This window comes from Podarcis cretensis (assembly GCF_951804945.1).
Source record: "Podarcis cretensis genome assembly, chromosome: 3".
Classification (NCBI taxonomy): Eukaryota; Metazoa; Chordata; class Lepidosauria; order Squamata; family Lacertidae; genus Podarcis; species Podarcis cretensis.
Genome location: NC_137172.1, coordinates 70520330 through 70539386, shown reverse-complemented (window position 1 = coordinate 70539386; position 19057 = coordinate 70520330). Strand labels below are relative to the sequence as shown.

Below are 19057 nucleotides of genomic sequence, written 5' to 3'. Positions count from 1 at the left end.
TCTTTTCCAGCAAGATCTCATGGAGACGAGTGCTACCAATGGCTACTAGCTATGATGGCCATGCTCTGCCTCCAGAGTTGGAGGAAGTAATGCTTCTCTATACTAGTTGCTGGAAATCAAAGGAGGAGAGTGTACTCTTGTCCTCAGTTCATGCTTATGGGCTTCCCCAGTTAACTGGTTGGCTACTGTGAGAACAGGATCCTGGACCAGATAAGCCATTGGCCAGAACCAGCAGGCTCTTCTTATGTTCTAAGATTCAAACTACCAACATAGCCACGAAACTTTCTTTTCAAAAGAAAAAGGGAGGTGAGAGATTGAGATCTATACTTGGAATGAACCAAGAGGCAAATTGTGGGCACCTGTCTCTTCTTTTACCACAGTCAAATTTACCACAGTCAAATTTTACCAGTCAAATTAAAACACACATTTTAAGTTTTAAAAACAACCTGTTTTAAAAACAACTATTTTTGTAGTCATAGGCTTTCATTAATTTCCCTCCTTCTCCTGACCCAAGACTGGGCAGACCAGTGGGAAAGAGTGAACTGTACATACTGAATAGTCTTTAATGGGGAGAATCAGACCATTGCTGCTTAAACCTTGAAAGGCACTTTTCTAGATAGTTACAGTAAATTCTACTTCATTATACTTTGTACAGAGCCAGAATGCTCTCCCTGTAAAAATGTAAACCACTGAAAATGTAAACCATTGAAAATCTTAACAGCTTGAGTGACAAATGTAATCTTTGGCCTCTAGTCTGTAATTGCTGCTAAAGTAGAGATAATCCAGTACCAGAATTCTTGCTTACCAGTACCTCAACTGGCATTTCAGCCTTTTATCTCTCCTTCATATGCCTTTGCCTCTGCGTTCATCCAGCACTCATAACATGTCAAAGAACACAGCTAATCTTGGTGCTTCTTGGAACAGTTTATCAGAAAAACACTCAGTACAGCTCCGAAGTTACAAGACTCTTAACACAAGAGCTGCTGCTGCTGTTTATGCCAAATAAGTAATGTTTTCTAAAGTAACATGTTACATGGTGGGAAAAATTATTATGAATTCACACTGTGTGGTCCAACCTAACAACCTAGTTTTTAGCTTTGTTTCTATAAACTATCCAAACAGGTCAAAATGCCAAAGAATTGGTTTCTTGCCCTTAACATTAAAGCCTGATTGACATGTTCATGACTATAGGCCTTACAGTGCATGACCAAGTGGGGGCGGGGAAATATAAACGCTGATCATTAATATTAATGACAACCCAGATATTCTCTACTGTTGTAAAGGTTATACTATTCCAAGAGGAAGGCTGGGGGGGGGGGGGAGATTGATGGTGATTCTGAGGGCTTAAAATATTTTAGGGTTTTCTATATGATATTAAAACTAATTTTCATTCATAGGAACAATACAATACTTGTTTTCATTTTGACTTATTAAATGTCAGTACTAGTGTTTACAAATTCTTAGGACCACTTCCAGAATACATTTCAGCTCTGAACACCCTCAAGTTCATTCATGTGGACAAAGAACAGGGTACAATCAGCAGCAATTCCCAATATCATTATGGTTGAAAAAAGTACTGCCATTGCAACCAGTCTTTAGTGTCTATTCCCAACTCTGCAAATCTTTTTTTATTTTGTGCAGAGGTAAGAAATGTGGTGTCCACTACATCATCGTTCAACTCTCTTGAGACCAATCAAGGGTGCAGAAGAGAAGGAACTCTCAGAACTGAATTAATAGCATTCTCATGCTCTATGTTAACATTCTAAATTTGGTCTTATTTGTTATTAGTTAAGCAAACTTTCTGGTTTTGTTCCCAGTGAATAGTTTCCTTTTTCTAAAGCAATAAATTGTTTTTAGTAAGAAAAACAACTTCAAATAAGACATGGGTCCCAACAAGAGGGCAAGTCTAAAAAAAAATGCCTCAAAATGAAACAAAATAATCAAACAAAATAAAACAATCCCTCCCAAAAAGCAAACTGGCTTTATAATTGCTTATCTCTTCTGAAGAATGGTTCTACAGAATATCACAACAATATAGAGCTTTAGGTCTGATATTTAGTTTGTGTGCATAATGGCATTAGCCATTTCCATGGTATGACTTGAATGTTTTCTTCATTACAGGCATGTAGGCCATGTCCTCCTTACTGTGCTGTATATGGGATGTAATCCCACAAAAAAAATGCATTTATGAATATATTAAACTGTCTCATGTTGGTTCAGCCCAGCCTTGTAATTCCACAGAAGTTTACAGTACAACACAACATAAATTAACACAAGCCTGCTGGGGACTGGCAGAAGAGGAATGGAAAGCTCCATCCCTACTCTGCTTGTCCACCCACTTCCTGCGTGGAATTCCATTGGCATGCCTGCTAGCAATCCTTTCTTGCCCAAGGCTACCAGGCTAGTGATTAAATACAAGACTGGGTTCAGTCCATTGGTCATTGTATCTCAGCACTGTCTGTAGTCTCTCAGAAAGAAGACACATTACTAGAGATTCTTTAACTGGAGATGCCAGCAATTTACCGTATTTTTCGCTCTATAACACGCACCTGACCATAACACGCACATCGTTTTTAGAGGAGGAAAACAAAGGGAAAAACATTCTGAATGAAACAGTGGATGTATCATTTTTGGGCTTCATGCTGTGGCCACAGACATGTGATCTGATGGTGAATTTGGGGTGACCCAATGCAAAAATCCTGAGAATTCCTGTGGATCCATGCTTTGTAACCACGTTTTTGCACCATTGCAGCCCCAGGCAACAGTGGGTGCGTGATTTTTTTGGTGCAGGCTGTAGCCATGGACATGCTATGTGATTTGATGGTGAATTTGGGGTGACCCAATGCAAAGATCCTGAGAATTCCTGTGGATCCATGCTTTGTAACCACGTTTTTGCACCATTGCAGCCCCAAGCAACAGTGGGTGCGTGATTTGGGGGGGGGGGCAGGCTGTAGCCATGGACATGCTATGTGATCTGATGGTGAATTTGGGGTGACCCAATGCAAAGGTCCTGAGGATCCATGTGGATCCATGCTTTTTAACCACGTTTTTGCACCATTGCAGCCCCAGGCAACAGTGGGTGCGTGATTTTGGGGGGGCAGGCTGTAGCCATGGACATGCTATATGATCTGATGATGAATTTGGGGTGACCCAATGCAAAGATCCTGAGGATCCATGTGGATCCATGCTTTTTAACCACGTTTTTGCACCATTGCAGCCCCAGGCAACAGTGGGTGCGTGATTTTGGGGAGGCAGGCTGTAGCCATGGACATGCTATAATAATAATAATAATAATAATAATAATAATAATAATAATTTATTATTTATATCCCGCCCATCTGGCTGGGCCTTCCCAGCCACTCTGGGCGGCTTCCATAAAAACCAAAAATACAGCTATGTGATCTGATGGTGAATTTGGGGTGACCCAATGCAAAGATCCTGAGGATCCATGTGGATCTATGCATTGTAACCACATTTTAAGTGGGGAGCGAAGGAAAAACAAAGAAGGGACATGAGAGGGGTGTGCAGAGAAGCAGCTGGCTAAGAATGCAGGAGAGGGATTTAACGGAGGGAGGAAAGAAAGGCAAAAGTTTCCCCCCACCCAAGCCAGCCATCTCTCTCTCTCTCTCTCTCTCTCTCTCTCTCCCTCCCTCCCCCCTCTCTCTCCCTCTCCCCCAGCAGAACCGGAGCACAGAGACGACACTTTCCCCTCTTCTTGCCTGGAGGGGAGGAATGCAGGAGAGGGATTTAACGGGAGGGAGGAAAGAAAGGCAAAAGTTTCCCCCCACCCAAGCCAGCCATCTCTCTCTCTCTCCCTCCCCCCTCTCTCTCCCTCCCTCTCTCTCTCTCTCTCTCTCTCCCCCTCCCCCCTCTCTCTCCCTCTCCCCCAGCAGTACCGGAGCACAGAGACGACACTTTCCCCTCTGCTTGCCTGGAGGGGAGGGGCTTTCCCTGCTCTTTGTTCCGTTTGAGCAAACACAGCAAGGAAACAGAGGAGGGTGGGCAGTAAGACCCTGAGGCAGAATGGAGGAAAGCAGCCGCTTCCTCTTTTCAAGTTTCCCTTCTAGGAGACCCGCGATTTGATTTTTGCCTGCTTTTTCGGCTCCAGGGACCACACATTCGCTCTATAACATGCACAGACATTTCCCCTTCCTTTTTAGGAGAAAAAATCTGCGTGTTATAGAGGGAAAAATACGGTAAACTGGGACACTCTCCATTCAAAGTTTCTGCTCTGCTTAATGATATATGACCTCTTCCACAAGCACATAGGTTTGCAGCAGCATAATGCCTCAACCATGGCTTAAAATGTTTTTGGCAGCCTGGTTAGAAAGGCAGCTCTTAGGCATGCAGTGGCAAACCAACTGCACCATGCTAGTGCAACTGTCATAGCCATGGTTGCTCATGAATCAGGAGGGGGGAAACCAAAGAACTCTGCCCTAAACAGGTATTAGGAGGTTAAGGTGCTTCTAAGATCAGGAGCTGTTAAGCACTTCATACAGATGAATATCTTTTTACAGTACAAATAAAGATATACTTAGAAATAAGTATATAAGATGTCAGAATTATTTCCAAGGTATACATTTTTTAAAAAGCAAATATGTTGCTACAACAAAGTATTAAATGTTTCTCTCCTTAGATGTGACCCCCAAATATATATATTTTTTACCACATCTCTATAAACAAGTAAAGAGAAACATGCTCTGGCCGTAGGTTCCTAATCCCTCTGGAGACAACCCAGATCATTTCCATTTAAGGTTATGTAAGCAGCAGCTGCACATTTTTGTCCCCTGAAGAAAATGAAAGTCAACCCAAAGCTTAAATACATGCTTTGCTTTTTATATGTGCCAGTATTCCAATACATCAATTATTTTCAGGTCCCTCTCATGTAACCTAGAAATTAAATAAGGTGTATTATTTTATCTGTGCATGACTGACATATGTCCAGAAGGTGCTTCAAACTGTTTCCCCTCTCTTCACAGGACATGTAAGCATATTCACAAAGATATGTAAAACTTACAAGTATCAAATACAGGGATGGGTGGATCACTTTTATTTGCATGGCACTTAAGAAATTGTGTCTAGATAAACTATAAAATTAGATAAGCTGGTGACAAAGCTTCTGACAAAGATTGGATATGCAGGTGTGATGTCAAGGAATGTTCACAAACATTCCAATTCTACAGGAAACAAAACTTTTTTTTCAAGCCCAGGATATAAGGAAGCAGAGGGCAAAGAAGCCTCAGGAAACAGTAAGGAAGGAGGGCAAGTTAGCTCATAATCAAAGAAGAAGGGCAACAGTAGGTGATAAAACAAGGGTCTGAGGAAAGGGGACATCGAAGAGACACGAACTGAGAAAGGAGGAACATGAAAAGGGCTGTGAAAGGATATGAAAGCTAGGAGCTAAATGGCACATTAAACCTAGGTTATGAGTGCAACAAAGGAATGTCAAGGCACGCTTTTTAAATAACAAGAATACAAAAATGAAAATGAATGAACTGCAGCTAAAATATTATGTTCATTTTTTACATGGTCTAGTCCTTCCTCTGCCCACCCCCCTAATATTCTTAAGGTCTCTTCTCCAGTCTTCAGAGAGTAGCTGGAAGTGGGGAGGCAGAAAAAGGGCCCTCCTTTCCTTCTACTCTGCACTTTTAATCTGAAATCTTAGGCACGGTACTGCACCCAAAAGTCAGAAACTGATTGCACTAATGAAATTCCTTCTCGCAAAGTGTGACTAGAACAATGGGGGTTTCGAACACTGCTGATATTTGAGAAGGGATTTCCTAGGTTCACAATATTCTTTTCTGCACTGAAATGATTTTTAAAATACAATTTCATCTAGTAATTGTGGAAGAATGGTCCATAAATATTAGAACCGTCATAATACAACAGTCATAAAGCATATTTTCTAAACTCATTTCTACACTATAAACTACATATGTTTAATCATCAAAATTTCACTTTTAACAAGTGTGTTAAATGAAACTCAAGATGCAACTTTCAATAGCCTGTATTCTATCCATATTAAGTGATCCCATTTGTAATTGCATGTGGTAAAAACAAGATGGTGCCTTCTTTCCAATTGACAAAAGATCTTTTTTTAACTAAAAATGTATTTTTCTTGAAAGCCTCTGAGATCTATCACCCCAACAATAATGAAGCTCTACACTGCTGATATAAGGAGTGCTACTTGCATAACTCCTAAAATTTCTAATTGCTACAAATTGTAAAATTGCTACAAACATCATGGTATGTAAGGGGGGGGGAGTCACTTGCATTAGGAAGTGATTTCATATTTTGTTATGAAAAAAATATGGAAACTATTTGCCAACAGTGTGATAAATTTACCATAACATTGTGAAGTTTCTTGAGCTCTTTCGAAGTCATGTACAGAACAATAGGCTACCATATTTACTTTCCAGCACAATCCGAAAACCTACTCCTGGAACACCACAAGAGATCATTTTGATTCCTTCCGTTCCCCAAACAGCAGATGCCACTTAATACTGCAAACTGTTTTGAAACTCATAATTTCAAAAGCAGTGTGTGGCATGAGAGAGATAGGTTTAGATCAAATCCACAGTAAGCATTACTAGAGTCCTGATCACTGGAAAAACTGGTCCTTAATATTCATTAGCATGTGCAAAATAAAAATCATGTGTTTCAGTTTTTCATTTTTGTACACAGCTTTACAGGAAAGTTACCGAAAACAGTGAGTCCAGTTGGGAAACAGTGAGAGATTTTGTCATTGGAAAGTGATGTGTACTCACTGTACACTTGTTATTGACTGAATTCACATGTCAATAACATTTGTAGACATATAGAGTCCTTTCTAACTCACTCCTCTTCCCTATAGCTCAAGAACGAAATATCACTGCTTTAAATGATGTAAGCTGTGCAATGTCCCTGTTCTTATAAAGCCTCTTCTATAACCAATCACTAGAGTTAAATTCCTGGATGACATCATGAGCCCTGCCTATGAAACTTTTGTTATTTTTTCCCTCCACCAACTTCAGTTGTTCCCACAAACTCGGTGACGGAGAAGCCTTGTAGTTTCCCAGAGCATACCATCACATATTTCAGAAATCACTGGCTATTGAGGTAAGGAAATACGTTTTTTTAAATAAAAATGTATACGGGATTGTGGGTTTCTAAATTAGCTATCCTACTTGAAGAGAGAGGTCTGCAGCCTTTGTTGAGAAACATTAGCTTGATGCAGAACTCCAACACTGGTTACCTTCTGCATCTTTTTAGGGTTTTTTTGACAATAAATGCAGGTACAGCAAAAGCATTTGTACATAGAGGGGGCGGGGCGTATGATTTGGGAAGAAAAGAATTCAGACAGAATCAAGCTATATTTCAGTGCTTTGTGGACAGCAAAGGATCTTGCTGTCACAGTGTCAGAAATTTTGTTATTCCCCCCCTACCTTCTAGACTCTCAATTTTCTATTGAAAATGTTAATATATTCTTATTATTTTTGTAAAAGTATCTTATTTTTGTAGTGTTTACATTTTAGTTTAGCAGTTAAGCAGTTTTAGTACAAACAGGTATACTTGTACATGTATTTTTTTTACTATAGCCCAGCAAGCCACATCTAATACTAATATTCCCTGCGACCAGAGTATTTATTTAAGAAAGCCCAAGGATTTCTGCATAGCCAGTGAGAATTACATGACACCCCATGCCATATCACAAACTGATTTTTGAAGTCCTCGGTGTTTTAAAATGGTTTGTAATGTGGCATGGAGAGGTGTTGCTATTTAAAAAACCCACCAAAAGCCCAATGACATGTTGGGCACAGATTTAGTAGCCTGATTTCTTGGATTCTAGCCAGCAGCTACAAACCTACACAGTTAAGGTCACTTAAAAACAATGGGATTTAAGAAGCCTAATCTTGTGCATGGTTGTAGCCACTGTCATTAACTAGGTGTTTATTTCAAGCAGCCTACCTACAGTGTTAATTTACAAGTAACATGTAATGTTTTCAACCACTGAAGTGTTTTATTAAGGACACTCAGAATATGCCTACTGAAATCAATGGTCTTAAGTTAGTCACCTCCGTTCATTTCAGTGAGTCTACTCCAAGTATGACTTAGTTGGCTCCAACCCACTGTCATGCTAAGAACAGACACACTGAATTCAATGGGGCTTAAGTTAGTCGTCATTTCAATGGGTCAGCTCTCAGCAAGATTACGGTAAATCTGGATCCAACTCACAATTGTAATCATGAGCACATATGCCAAAAACAGAAAAAGAAGCAAATAAAATCATTTTACCGTTTGAGAGAGGGGAGAACTATTTATAGAGCTGAAGGCAAGATTTACTGTATCATTTTTTTCTCTCCATCCACTAATCAGAGTTTTAATTCAAAATGCTGTCCCATGAACGTTTACTTGGAAATATGTTCTGCTGTGTTTCCCACGTAAAGGTGACAGCAAAACTTAAAGGTGTTGTTATTGTATCAATAAAGACCTTGTTGCTAGAGGGAAGCTGTATTTTCACTAGAAAGCCGTTACTATTTGATTAAGTTTTGCATACTCAGAATTCCTTTTTAACATTGTAACAGAAATATATATTAGTGAAAACATTTATTTATACACCAATAGAAACAGAATTCCCCATTTTCAGAGTACCTGATTTTGTAGTTTTTTTAATACTACCTAATTTCTATTACAGACATTTTTCAAAGCAATCAGTTGCATTTTTATTTTTGTCCACAAGAGGCCTTTTTTAAAACACACACACAAACAAAACAAACAAACCAGCAACACAGAACAACAGCCAATTCTGTTACATTATCACAGACACAAACACTAGCCTTCGGAAGAATCTCAGAGCAATTCTGCGGCAAGTTAGGATAACTTCCTTCACCGACTTAAACAGCAAAACTTGATCCATTTCACTGTATGTTTTCAAGTGGGGAATGGGGCATAATAAAACTAATAAAAGTTTTATTTTTATTAGGTTTTTTTATTAAAAAAATGGGGGGGGTGTTTGCTTTTTCATTTATTTATTTATTTTTAAAAGGAACTTACAACCTAGCAGTTCGAAAGCACCTCCGGGTGCAAGTAGATAAATAGGGACCGCTTACCAGCGGGAAGGTAAACGGCGTTTCCATGTGCGGCTCTGGCTCTGGCTCTGGCCAGAGCAGCGATGTCACGCTGGCCACGTGACCCGGAATTGTCTCCGGACAGCGCTGGCCCCTGGCCTCTTAAGTGAGATGGGCGCACAACCCCAGAGTCTGTCAAGACTGGCCCGTACGGGCAGGGGTACCTTTACCTTTACCTTTACACTGGAAGGAGGAAAATCTCAAAACACATTTTAGACGCCCAAAAAGTTCTTTTCTGCTTCATTTTTCTTGCAGGCTAGCTAAACATTTATTTATTTATTACTTTTAATGTGTCAGAAGAGATCAGTTCACTCTTATGTTTTTCTCTTTGAAACAGCTTTTGTCACTGTTATGAAAGTGAGCCTTTTCTCTGTGACTGAAAATATGCACTTTCTCCTAACCTTTTTTCTTAACATTCTATAATCCCATTTCTGTTTCTCTTATTGCCTCATATCACCTTTTCCCTAGAATCTTGAGCCAATTCTATTATTATTATTATTATTATTATTATTATTATTATTATTTATTAAATTCCTATACTGGCCTGCATGTAAACCTGGTGGTTTACAATATAAAAACACAAAAATGCACACCATAGTAACAAACAAAAATAATAACCCCCAAACAGTTTAAAAGGCCACAGATTGCTTAATTAGCCAATATATATGTGCTCATCGCTTCTTTCACATAGCTTCTTGGGCACCACTATTCCTCCTTTTTCCATACTGTTGTTTCCTGTCCTTTCTTGCCAACCCCCAGTCTCCCTACCCCCAAAAAATACATATATACCACTTCTATTTATCATTCTTTTCTTGTTATACCTGATGGCTGACACTGCTCATTGTAAGATTATATGATGCAGATCTGCCCCCAGCCTCTTAAACGAATCCCAAGACTGATTTAAGTGGGATAAAGTAAATCTCTTCACTTGCACAGAAATAACTGTTTAACTGCTGCCACTAACAGTATCAAAACAATTTTGGGAGAGGGACAATAGAAACTGACTCCCAGCAGAACACACTTATTCCTCAAAAATGTTGTGAAACGAATGGTCTCCCCCTCATTTATAAGCTGTCTCTCCTGAATGAACTTTCAAGAAGGGGAAATCAGCAGTAAACTGATGACCTCTAGTGGACTAATGAAGCAGCACTCACCATTTTCTTAAAAAAAAAATTAGAAAACAATGAAAGAACAACTGCTACTGCTCCTCTTCCTCTTTTCTAGTGGACGCTCATCTGTAATCAAAGAACCCATTTTTATTCTGAATCCTCCACTTTTTGTGTACTAACTACTTGATGTCTGAATTGACATCAGCAAAACTTTAAATTAAATGGAATTGAGGGATTCCATTTTAAAAACTCAGTTTTCAGAACAAGACAGGAGAAAATGTGTGTGTGTGTGTGTGTGTGTGTGTGTGTGTGTGTGTGTAATGAATATAAATGATTATAGACCAGACTACCCCAATGAACAAAGTGGGATTTAAATGAACCTAGGCTTGGGATTCTTGTTCTTTTAAGGTCTAGTACAGAGACCTGCCTAGTACAGAGATACACTGATGTCCTTCCAATGTCTTCTCCTCCAATTTCAGAGCAATAATGAAAGGCAACAGTATTCATCTAGCTATATGTATTGCAGTGAAATGAGATCACAGCTGTTTGCTTATATGTTATGATTAATCATCAAGTCTTAACTCTTTGAAAAGCCTCATGTTGACAAATCCAAGTTCTTAACTACAGAAAAAGCCACAGCCTAGCTTGCCAAAAATACTGTTCTATCAAGAAGTATGTTGCTGACCCTCCCAGGGAGTGGAGTTTTTCCATCAAATAATTTCATCTTATAATATTACATGCAGGAAGAGGGCATCTGTGCTTTTTACTCAGTAACAAGAGAGTGATAACTATTTCCATCAGCTAGCTATGTGACATGTCTGTGAAGTGTCACACCATATTTAACAAAGGTGTTTAATACAAATCTGTTAGTATTTAATTCACTACGGCTTGCTTAGAGTAGAATAAACACTTTAGCATAACTGAGTCCATATTTGGCTAGAAGAAGGAACACCGTTTTTACAAGGTCCCTTGAGTTGTCTTGTGCCTGCCTTGTGTGTGTGTGTGTGTGTGTGTGTGTGTGTGTGTGTGTCTGTTTTAGAGTATCTACCCTTGTCAAACGTAAACCGGAAAAAGAAAAAGAAAAGAAAAAAAGAACTGAACAGCCAAATATTTTAATGGCTAATGGTCTATTGCCCTTCATTTATACAGAATCAAACAGAGCTAAAAAGTAATGGAAAGTCAAGCCGAGTTGTAGAGTGTATTTATATAAAACATTCCTTTGCAAATGTGATCTAAGCTGAACAGAGCCCACCAACTATGCATTTTGGACTGCCAAGAGCTTGACAGCTTCACTGTTTTTGCAGTCTTGGGCAAGCATTAAAAACAGAAGGCTTAACAAGCCCTTTGTGAACCACCATACATGGCTGGTGGGCTACATTCAGCTTAATGGGTCACAAGTCACACCTGGTACGGCAAATGAACCACATCTCTCAGGATTGCTTTACAAGATATGGACGTGTTTGCAGCATGTCCACTGTTACTCTCTATGATGAATTGCAAACATGTGTACCCAGGAGGTGTATTCCAGCCACATATTAAACACATGCCTCTCTCCTTCAAATTTGTTATGGTTTTAACATAAGAGTATATGGTAAACCTGCTGCAAACAGTTCTTTTCCATATCATACGCAGTGGTCTTGAGAACAAGTTTGGTGTGTGTGCTATTATTGAAAGGCAGGTCTGGTCTTATTGTTAAGATTTGTTTTCTATGTATAAATGTCTCACACAGTAAAGAAATCTCACATGCTTGTTTCAAACATTTTGTTTACTTGGAAATAATCTGCACTTGCCCTGGTCAATGCACTGTTTGTTGTATTTCTAACCCTTCACTTTCCTGCTTTCCCCAGCTCCACAAAGACTCTTAAAACAAAGCAAACAAGAAGATATTAAGCACTTTGCACTGCCCTTGAAAACCACTGCTTCTTAAAAATCTGCACCCACTTCCTTAAAATCTGCGCTTTCCTGTTGCCATGGAGAAGGTCCAGTACATAACCCGGTCTGCTATGAGGAGAGCCTCGACTATTGAGGTGAACCCACAAACACGCCAAAGGCTTCAAGAGCTCTTTGTGAATTTTTGTCTTATCTTAATATGCCTCTTGCTTATCTGCATCATTGTGATGCTTCTTTGAAGTCTGGCTTCTTTGATTGATCTTCACTGCGCTGTGCAAATGGGGAAAGCAGCCAGAGAGAAAAGAACCAAAGAGGAAATTTCCAGCACAAGGAAATCCTTGCAAGAAAGTCCAGCATTCGGACTAAACAATTTCTAACCGGCTGCACTATTCACTTATTAGCCACTGCAACCATGTTAAAAGCTCCTGTACTGAACAGTGACTTGAAACGTATTGTTAAGTGTATGTTACAGACTTGTTTTACTGAATTGATGTGTTAGTAAAAAAAGCTATAAAATGTCCAATAGCAAGTTTTACATATGACCATCAATAAGTTTTAACTATGGCTCTGAGATGGGTTCACATTTGAATGGGTAGGTAGACATCGAGGCTAAATGAACTGTTAACAGGTACACTTAGATAATTATATACTTTAGAAAATATTCTGCACAGCCTATTTTCAAATCTTGAGTACTTGGATTGTTTACTCAAACTATTATTAAGCTTGCTTTAGCATGTTTATGGCTGAAACCTTGAAATTAATGTTAAACCATTACATGGTCACCGACTTTCCGGTCTGAAAAATAAACGTATTCAATCAACCCATAGTTAAATGAAGTTAATTTTCCACCTGACATGCATATTGCACATTTCAGCAATGGCATTTGTCTAGAACAGCCTGAAAGAAGCACTGAGACCCAAACTGTGGCCAAATGTAAATAAACCTTCAGGCATTAGATATATTTGCAAATACTGCATATCCTCGCTTGTGTGTTAAAGTAAGGTAATTTGAAAGTGGTGGAAGACACTGGATGTAGATAGAGTATGACAAGTAAGAGTTTTGTGCACAAAAAAAAACAAGTAATGAAGTAAAACTGATATCAATACTTTTCTCAAACGTAAAGGTTGGGATTCAATGCAGCGCTAAGGAGATTGTTCCATCAGTGCAAGCATTTCCTCTTGCCTGACAGAATGATCTCCCCTCCCCTTCCCTGTTCTGAGGGTTCTCCAGAGCAGATTATGGGGAGGCACAGGGGGTGAAGTGGGGACGGGGGTGGGGAGCCCTGTTGTGCTAGCACTGGTTTCCTCTAGCGTGCCAAATCAGTTGAATCTAGCACTAAGAATGGGGAAAGTGCGAGGTCAATGTATTTTGTCCGTGCACAGTAATATTTAAAACAGAATAAATGCTTCCATACAGTAAAAAAAAAAAAAATATTGATATAAGCGGTTTGTCCTTTGCTTGTGGGGTTGTTTTTTTTAAATTTCACTCCTTAAAATGGCATTCAGAGATCTGAATATTTGCTTCAATGTACAATGTACAAAAAAGCCAAAACATCATACTATGGATGTCTATATATTATATATTGGGGAGGAGGTATAGAGTCGAGTTTACTCATGGATTGGGCATATATGCTTTCAATTTCTTACCTTGGTTAATAATTGTGAACGGAAGAACTACAGGATTTAATACTCCCAGGAACCTTAACCATGGTCAAAGCTTTTCTAGGCACTGACCCCACCAATGGTTAAAAATGAGTTCATAATGTTTTGAAACCAAACTTATCATTTCTATGAAGTGTACACATGATCATTTTAGCTAAACTGGTAAGAAGCAACCATGTCTAATGACTCATTAAATTATTATAATTGTTTCATACATTAAGAATGTACTCTTCTAATTATGTTACACATGAACTGATCTTCCCGTGTTGAGAAAAACACACACATTAGGTTTGGTTCCTTCTTAAGATAAAAAAATAAAGGTTAATGGATTGGCAAGACATTTTTGGCTTATTTCTGTTTATTTCAATTTAAAACTGGTAAATAAATTTGATCAACTGGAATAAATTTAACGAAGTGAGGCCCACCTGCACTATACATTTAAAACAGTATCACACCGCTTTAAACAGTCTTAGCTTTCCCCCAAAGGGGACTATAATTGCTGAGAAATCTATATAACCAGAAATTTTTGCTGGCTTTGGCAGCTGTCAAAATGTATGGCTGGGCCCTTGCCCCTCCCATTCAGAGCAATTCTATGAAAGCTTACTCAGAAAAAATGGCCCAATGTGTTCAGGTGAAGCCATGTGGGATTATAGCATTAATTCCTGATCTACTACTGAGCCTCTGCAGGAAGTTGGGAACAATCCTATTGCTGTGTTCTCAGATTCCAAACTTTTGTCGCTGTGGAAAGTAGCAAAAGTCTAGTCCCAATTTTGCCCCCTTGCAGCCAGGGAGAAAGGTTGGGATCATTTTGACAGAGAGCAGGAAAGGTGTTCCTTGAACTACAGCTATCTGCTGCAAAAATAGCTCTCTTAATCTTTTCCAGAGCTAGAGCCTTGTATGGACACCACCACCAAGACTGTCTCCAGTCTTTCCTGCTGGAGCCAGGAGAGACTAAGACTCCAAGTGGCTCAATCACTATGCATTCACATGACCCACCTCAACTTCTCTATCTTGGAGTAGGCGATGGAGACAGTCAGATCAGTGCAGATGTGAAGATGACCTAAGCCTCCTCAAAGCTCCAACTTAAGAGATGGTGGCAGAGTATCCAGTCATCCTTTCCCAAGTTTAATTACCCACTCGCCAATGACCCACTCATCAAGGTGGAAAGCTGCATATAACATACCATATTTTTCCATGTATGAGACGCCCCCTATTTTTTTGACCCAAAAATTATGAAAATGAAACCCTAAAATAGAAGTGAAAATCTGGATGATTGGCGGTGACAAGTTGTTGATCTTTTTTGAGGCGATCGGCCTGCAGGTTCCCAGCATGGAGGTGCATGCAGTGTACTGTGGTGCAGAAGCAAAGGCAGTGACTGGGGGCACCACACGCTCCCCCCTCCCCTCGGTGGCAGCAGCTGCTGTGGGGAAGCAGGCTCCCAAGCAGGATGCCAAGGAGGAGCCGGGGGAAGGCAGTGGCTGCTCTGCACTGGGCCATTCCGTCAAGCAAACTGAGCTGAGGAAGGTGGTGAGTGGGCTGGGGGCAGGGTGGGAGTTTGAGAGGGGAAGAGGGCAGTGGCGTAGCGTGGGTTGTCAGCACCCAGGGCAAGGCAAGTAATTTGCACCCCCTAACCTGTGGATTTGCGCCCCCTAACCCGTGGATTTGCGCCCCCTAACCCCCAGATGTTGCGCCCGGTGCGGCCAGCCCCCCCGCACCCCCCACGCTACGCCACTGGAAGAGGGGAAAAAGGAAAGAGGGGCAGGGAGAGGTAGCTGAGGCAGCTCTCAGCGGCGGCGGCAGCAGCTGCTCTCGATCCGGTGGTTGAGCCAGCAGGGGCCTCAGGAGGCGAGCCAGTCACCAGCATGCAGCCTGGAGGGGGAGATGGGGGGATGGCAGCAGGAGGGACCTCCTCAGCCCACCCAAGGCAAAATCCCGGATATATGCTTAAATATTTTTAAAATTCCCCTAGATGCCCATGTTTTGTGTACAAGACAACCCCATTTTTTTTAGCAAAAAAACTTCGTCTTATACACAGAAAAATATGGTAACTAAGATGTACTACAAACAGTAGAAGCACCCACAGTGCATGGTATAAGGACTTTTTGCAGATAAGGATTCATTGATTTATTAATATTAAATTCTAAATGTGCTTTGTGAATAGATGATTTAAGAATGAGAACAGAACCAGATCATTAGCAACTTGGAGGGCAGGGTTGTGCTATGTGACTAGTTATAAAGGTAAACGTGCATTTTATTGTACAACATCATCTGCTGTTTGGAAAAAATACTTTTCTACTTGGCACAATAAGACAGACAACTCCCCTTAGTCAAGTTATTTTGTGCAAAGCATGGCACTTATTAAAAAGTTCTCTGCATATCCTTTCAAGGGTGTTTTAGAGGGCGGGTGGTATCTATGTGGGACTGGTTTCTCTAGTTGTTGCTCATCAGCCATTTTCTCTTAGGTGCTGGACAGCAAAAGCTCAGAAAAAGCCAAGAACTGAAGATGTGATATACATCTGTCAACCTTAATTCACTGGCACTGAAACTGAACAAACTCAAAACTGTGATCACAAATTCTGTTGCACACATAAAAAGTGCAAGAGATGCCTACAATGGATCTTGCAGCAAACAGAGGCCTCAACCTTCTACTCAATTTTCTACTTATTTTCCTGGTTCTTGTTCTCATGTACATCCTTGTAAAGCTCATGTGAATTTTTCATTTTGTTTGAACGTTTACTATTAATCACTATGGTTACTTGAAGCTTCAAACTTTGTGAACAGAAACACTGAAACAAACAAAACCCAGAAAAATCCACAACCTAAAAAACTGAAGAGCAAGACTGTACTTCACAAAAACTACCCCCTTACAGTATAGAATAACTGCAACATGGTCACCAACAGAAATCATCAATATGATATATTTACGTATCTACCAAAGAATGGTTAGACTGTGGACTTCTGAGATTACAGACTCTACAAGTAGGACAGAGGAAAAAACCTAGCCCAAAAGGTGCATCGCAACAACCTCAAATACTGAAAAGAAAAAAAGAATAATGACATCTAATTGTTTAAAGGAAGAAAATAATGACAGAACATTTATTTGAAGCAAACATGGAATTTCCTGTGACTTTTATTTGGGGATAGGGGGCAAACAATTAGAGGAGGTAAGGTGGCGGGGGTAGGAATACAGCCAAATTGTTTGCATGCTTATTCAGAAGTGAGTATTTCAGTGTTTGATGGGCCCTACTCTACCCAAACTTACTAAGGAATAAGACCCATGAAATGCAGTGGCACTTACTTACTAGCGAACATGCATAAGGTGTACACTGTTAATTATTCTGAACACTGAAAATGGGCCAATGTATTATTCCATTATAATGTGTTAGTAACAACATTTTTAGCAGACCAATACGCTCCCATTTAGTCTCTAGCTAGTTCCACTGGTCTTTCAAGCCACAGAATTTCTAAAGGACACACTATAGCAGTGGATCAATATGGCTAGAGTTCCAGAGGGATAGCCATGTCAATCTGTGGCAAGAAAAAACAAAGAGTCTTTAAGATGACACATGACTTTTAGATGCGCCTATGATTCTTTTACTTGTGATGCTCATTGTTGTGAATATACAGTAATGTGGAATCAAATTTTCAAAGAGACCTTTATGAAATTCAGAATGCATACGTTTCTTCTACACTAGCTTTGCCTACAGATCTGTTTCACAGAATGAACAGCTCAGTGAATTTACTATAGGAACTTTTTATGTCTTTGGGCACCTTTTTGAGATATGTCTGTCTGTCTGCAAGCCCATCAAAGGGAAACAGTCACCTTCAGAAGCAGAATGGATGGCAAGAACTACTGCATTAAATAGAATAGCCAGTGGAAGCTCAGCAATTTCAGAGATTACAGTATTCAAATGTCTGTGATACCACATATATATTGGAAAACAACTATAGACTTCTGTATACATTTCAGAAATCAGACATTGGCAATCACAACAAAAGAGATTGAACAGTCTGTTGCAATACCATTTTATTTAGATTCTCATAAGTTTTCAAACATGGGAATATTTCCAACAGAAAGACCATTCAATCCTGTAACAGTAGAATAGAACTTCTGCATATATACACTGAAAGCCCTAACGTTCTCCTGCCCTTAACCTTGAAAGCATTTTATTTATGTGTTTAATTCTTTTTTTAAAAAAAAGCATACTGAACTTCTGTTGTCACCTTCCTAAGAATTCAATTTACCCTCAGCATTCTTAGAATTCTACCACTTTGGTTCCCAAGATCTGGTTTGCAATATAACTCTTATCTACAAAGGCACAAGCCAAAATATTTAAAGCAAAAGAGAGACATAAAATTGAGCAGTTATCAGTCAGTTATTAAAGTTTATATGCAGTCTGGACAGGTCTTTCCAACTTTCTGCATACTGTTGAGGTCCTCTGAGATTAATAAAAAGTCCATCTTTAGTGGGAAAGCTACACTCACATATGTAATATATACAACAGATATCAGAATGTACTGACAGTATGGTATCTTACCAGTGTTAAGAATTTCACTAATTTAAATATACAGATATATGTATCAAAAGTTTAATTTTGCTAAAGAATGAAAAAAGATTGTACTTTGTTGTTTTTGTTTTTTCCTTTGTACCTAATTGAGACATACCCAATAAATCTCCAAGTGTAGCCTTGGGGCTAAGTCAAAAAGTCCCTGGTTCAAATGCCACCTCAATCATAAATGCAGTAGGTAGCCTTAGGCAAGTTATTGCTCTCTCATCCTCAACCCTCCATTTGTAATTATGTGAAGAAGTAGTATGGACTATTTTACAGTCATTCTAAGAATTGGGAATACAGTATAACGTTAAGTGAAGTGCTCTGAACTGCTACATAAATACATATCTGAACTGCTTCATAAACCATTCCCAACTCTGTTCTATGGTGAACAGAACCACTTCCACAGCCCTTTATTTACCACATTACAGGGTTGAAATGATGCCAATGTTTTCTTTTCCCATGATGATACTCTCATACAGAGTATGAAGACCAGTTCCCAGTTTTTCTATGCATCAGCACTCAGTGAATAATGAATGCTCTACTATTACTGTGTCATAGAAGTCCTCTATTTTGCATTGACCTTGAGGTTGGTATTTGCTATCACAGCAAACCATAGAACTGGTTTATGATTATTTTGGATAACAGCAGTTAAGAAAACCAGGAAACTAAAGAACAGAGCAACTCAATATACAAATACCTGAAAAAAATTGTTTTAAGTTGCAAAAACAAAACAAAAA

At 39.5% G+C, this 19057-nt stretch overlaps 2 protein-coding genes across 7 annotated transcripts in view; one reads left to right on the top strand and one right to left on the bottom strand.

Moving 5' to 3' along the window:
* CEP85L (centrosomal protein 85L) overlaps positions 1 to 19057 on the bottom strand; it is a 125207-nt gene that overhangs the window by 34197 nt on the left and 71953 nt on the right. The window lies entirely within an intron of this gene.
* PLN (phospholamban) lies at positions 6755 to 18452 on the top strand. Of its 3 annotated transcripts, none has more exons than XR_013837373.1 (2): positions 6755 to 7098; positions 16230 to 18452. XR_013837373.1 is itself a non-coding variant. In XM_079970841.1 (2 exons), exon 2 carries the CDS (start codon positions 12187 to 12189, stop codon positions 12343 to 12345), a length of 159 nt encoding a protein of 52 aa, XP_079826967.1. In that variant the 5' UTR covers positions 6941 to 7098; positions 12064 to 12186; the 3' UTR covers positions 12346 to 14107. The 3 variants fall into 3 exon arrangements, 2 of the variants coding, with proteins under 2 accessions (XP_079826967.1, XP_079826966.1); XM_079970841.1 differs by lacking the exon at positions 16230 to 18452 and adding an exon at positions 12064 to 14107 and having other exon boundaries at positions 6941 to 7098; XM_079970840.1 differs by lacking the exon at positions 16230 to 18452 and adding an exon at positions 12108 to 14107 and having other exon boundaries at positions 6942 to 7128.

What these genes read in the sequence shown, in the direction of transcription:
- PLN (XM_079970841.1), top strand. Translation starts at nt 12,187, where the DNA reads ATGGAGAAGGTCCAGTACATAACCCGGTCTGCTATGAGGAGAGCCTCG.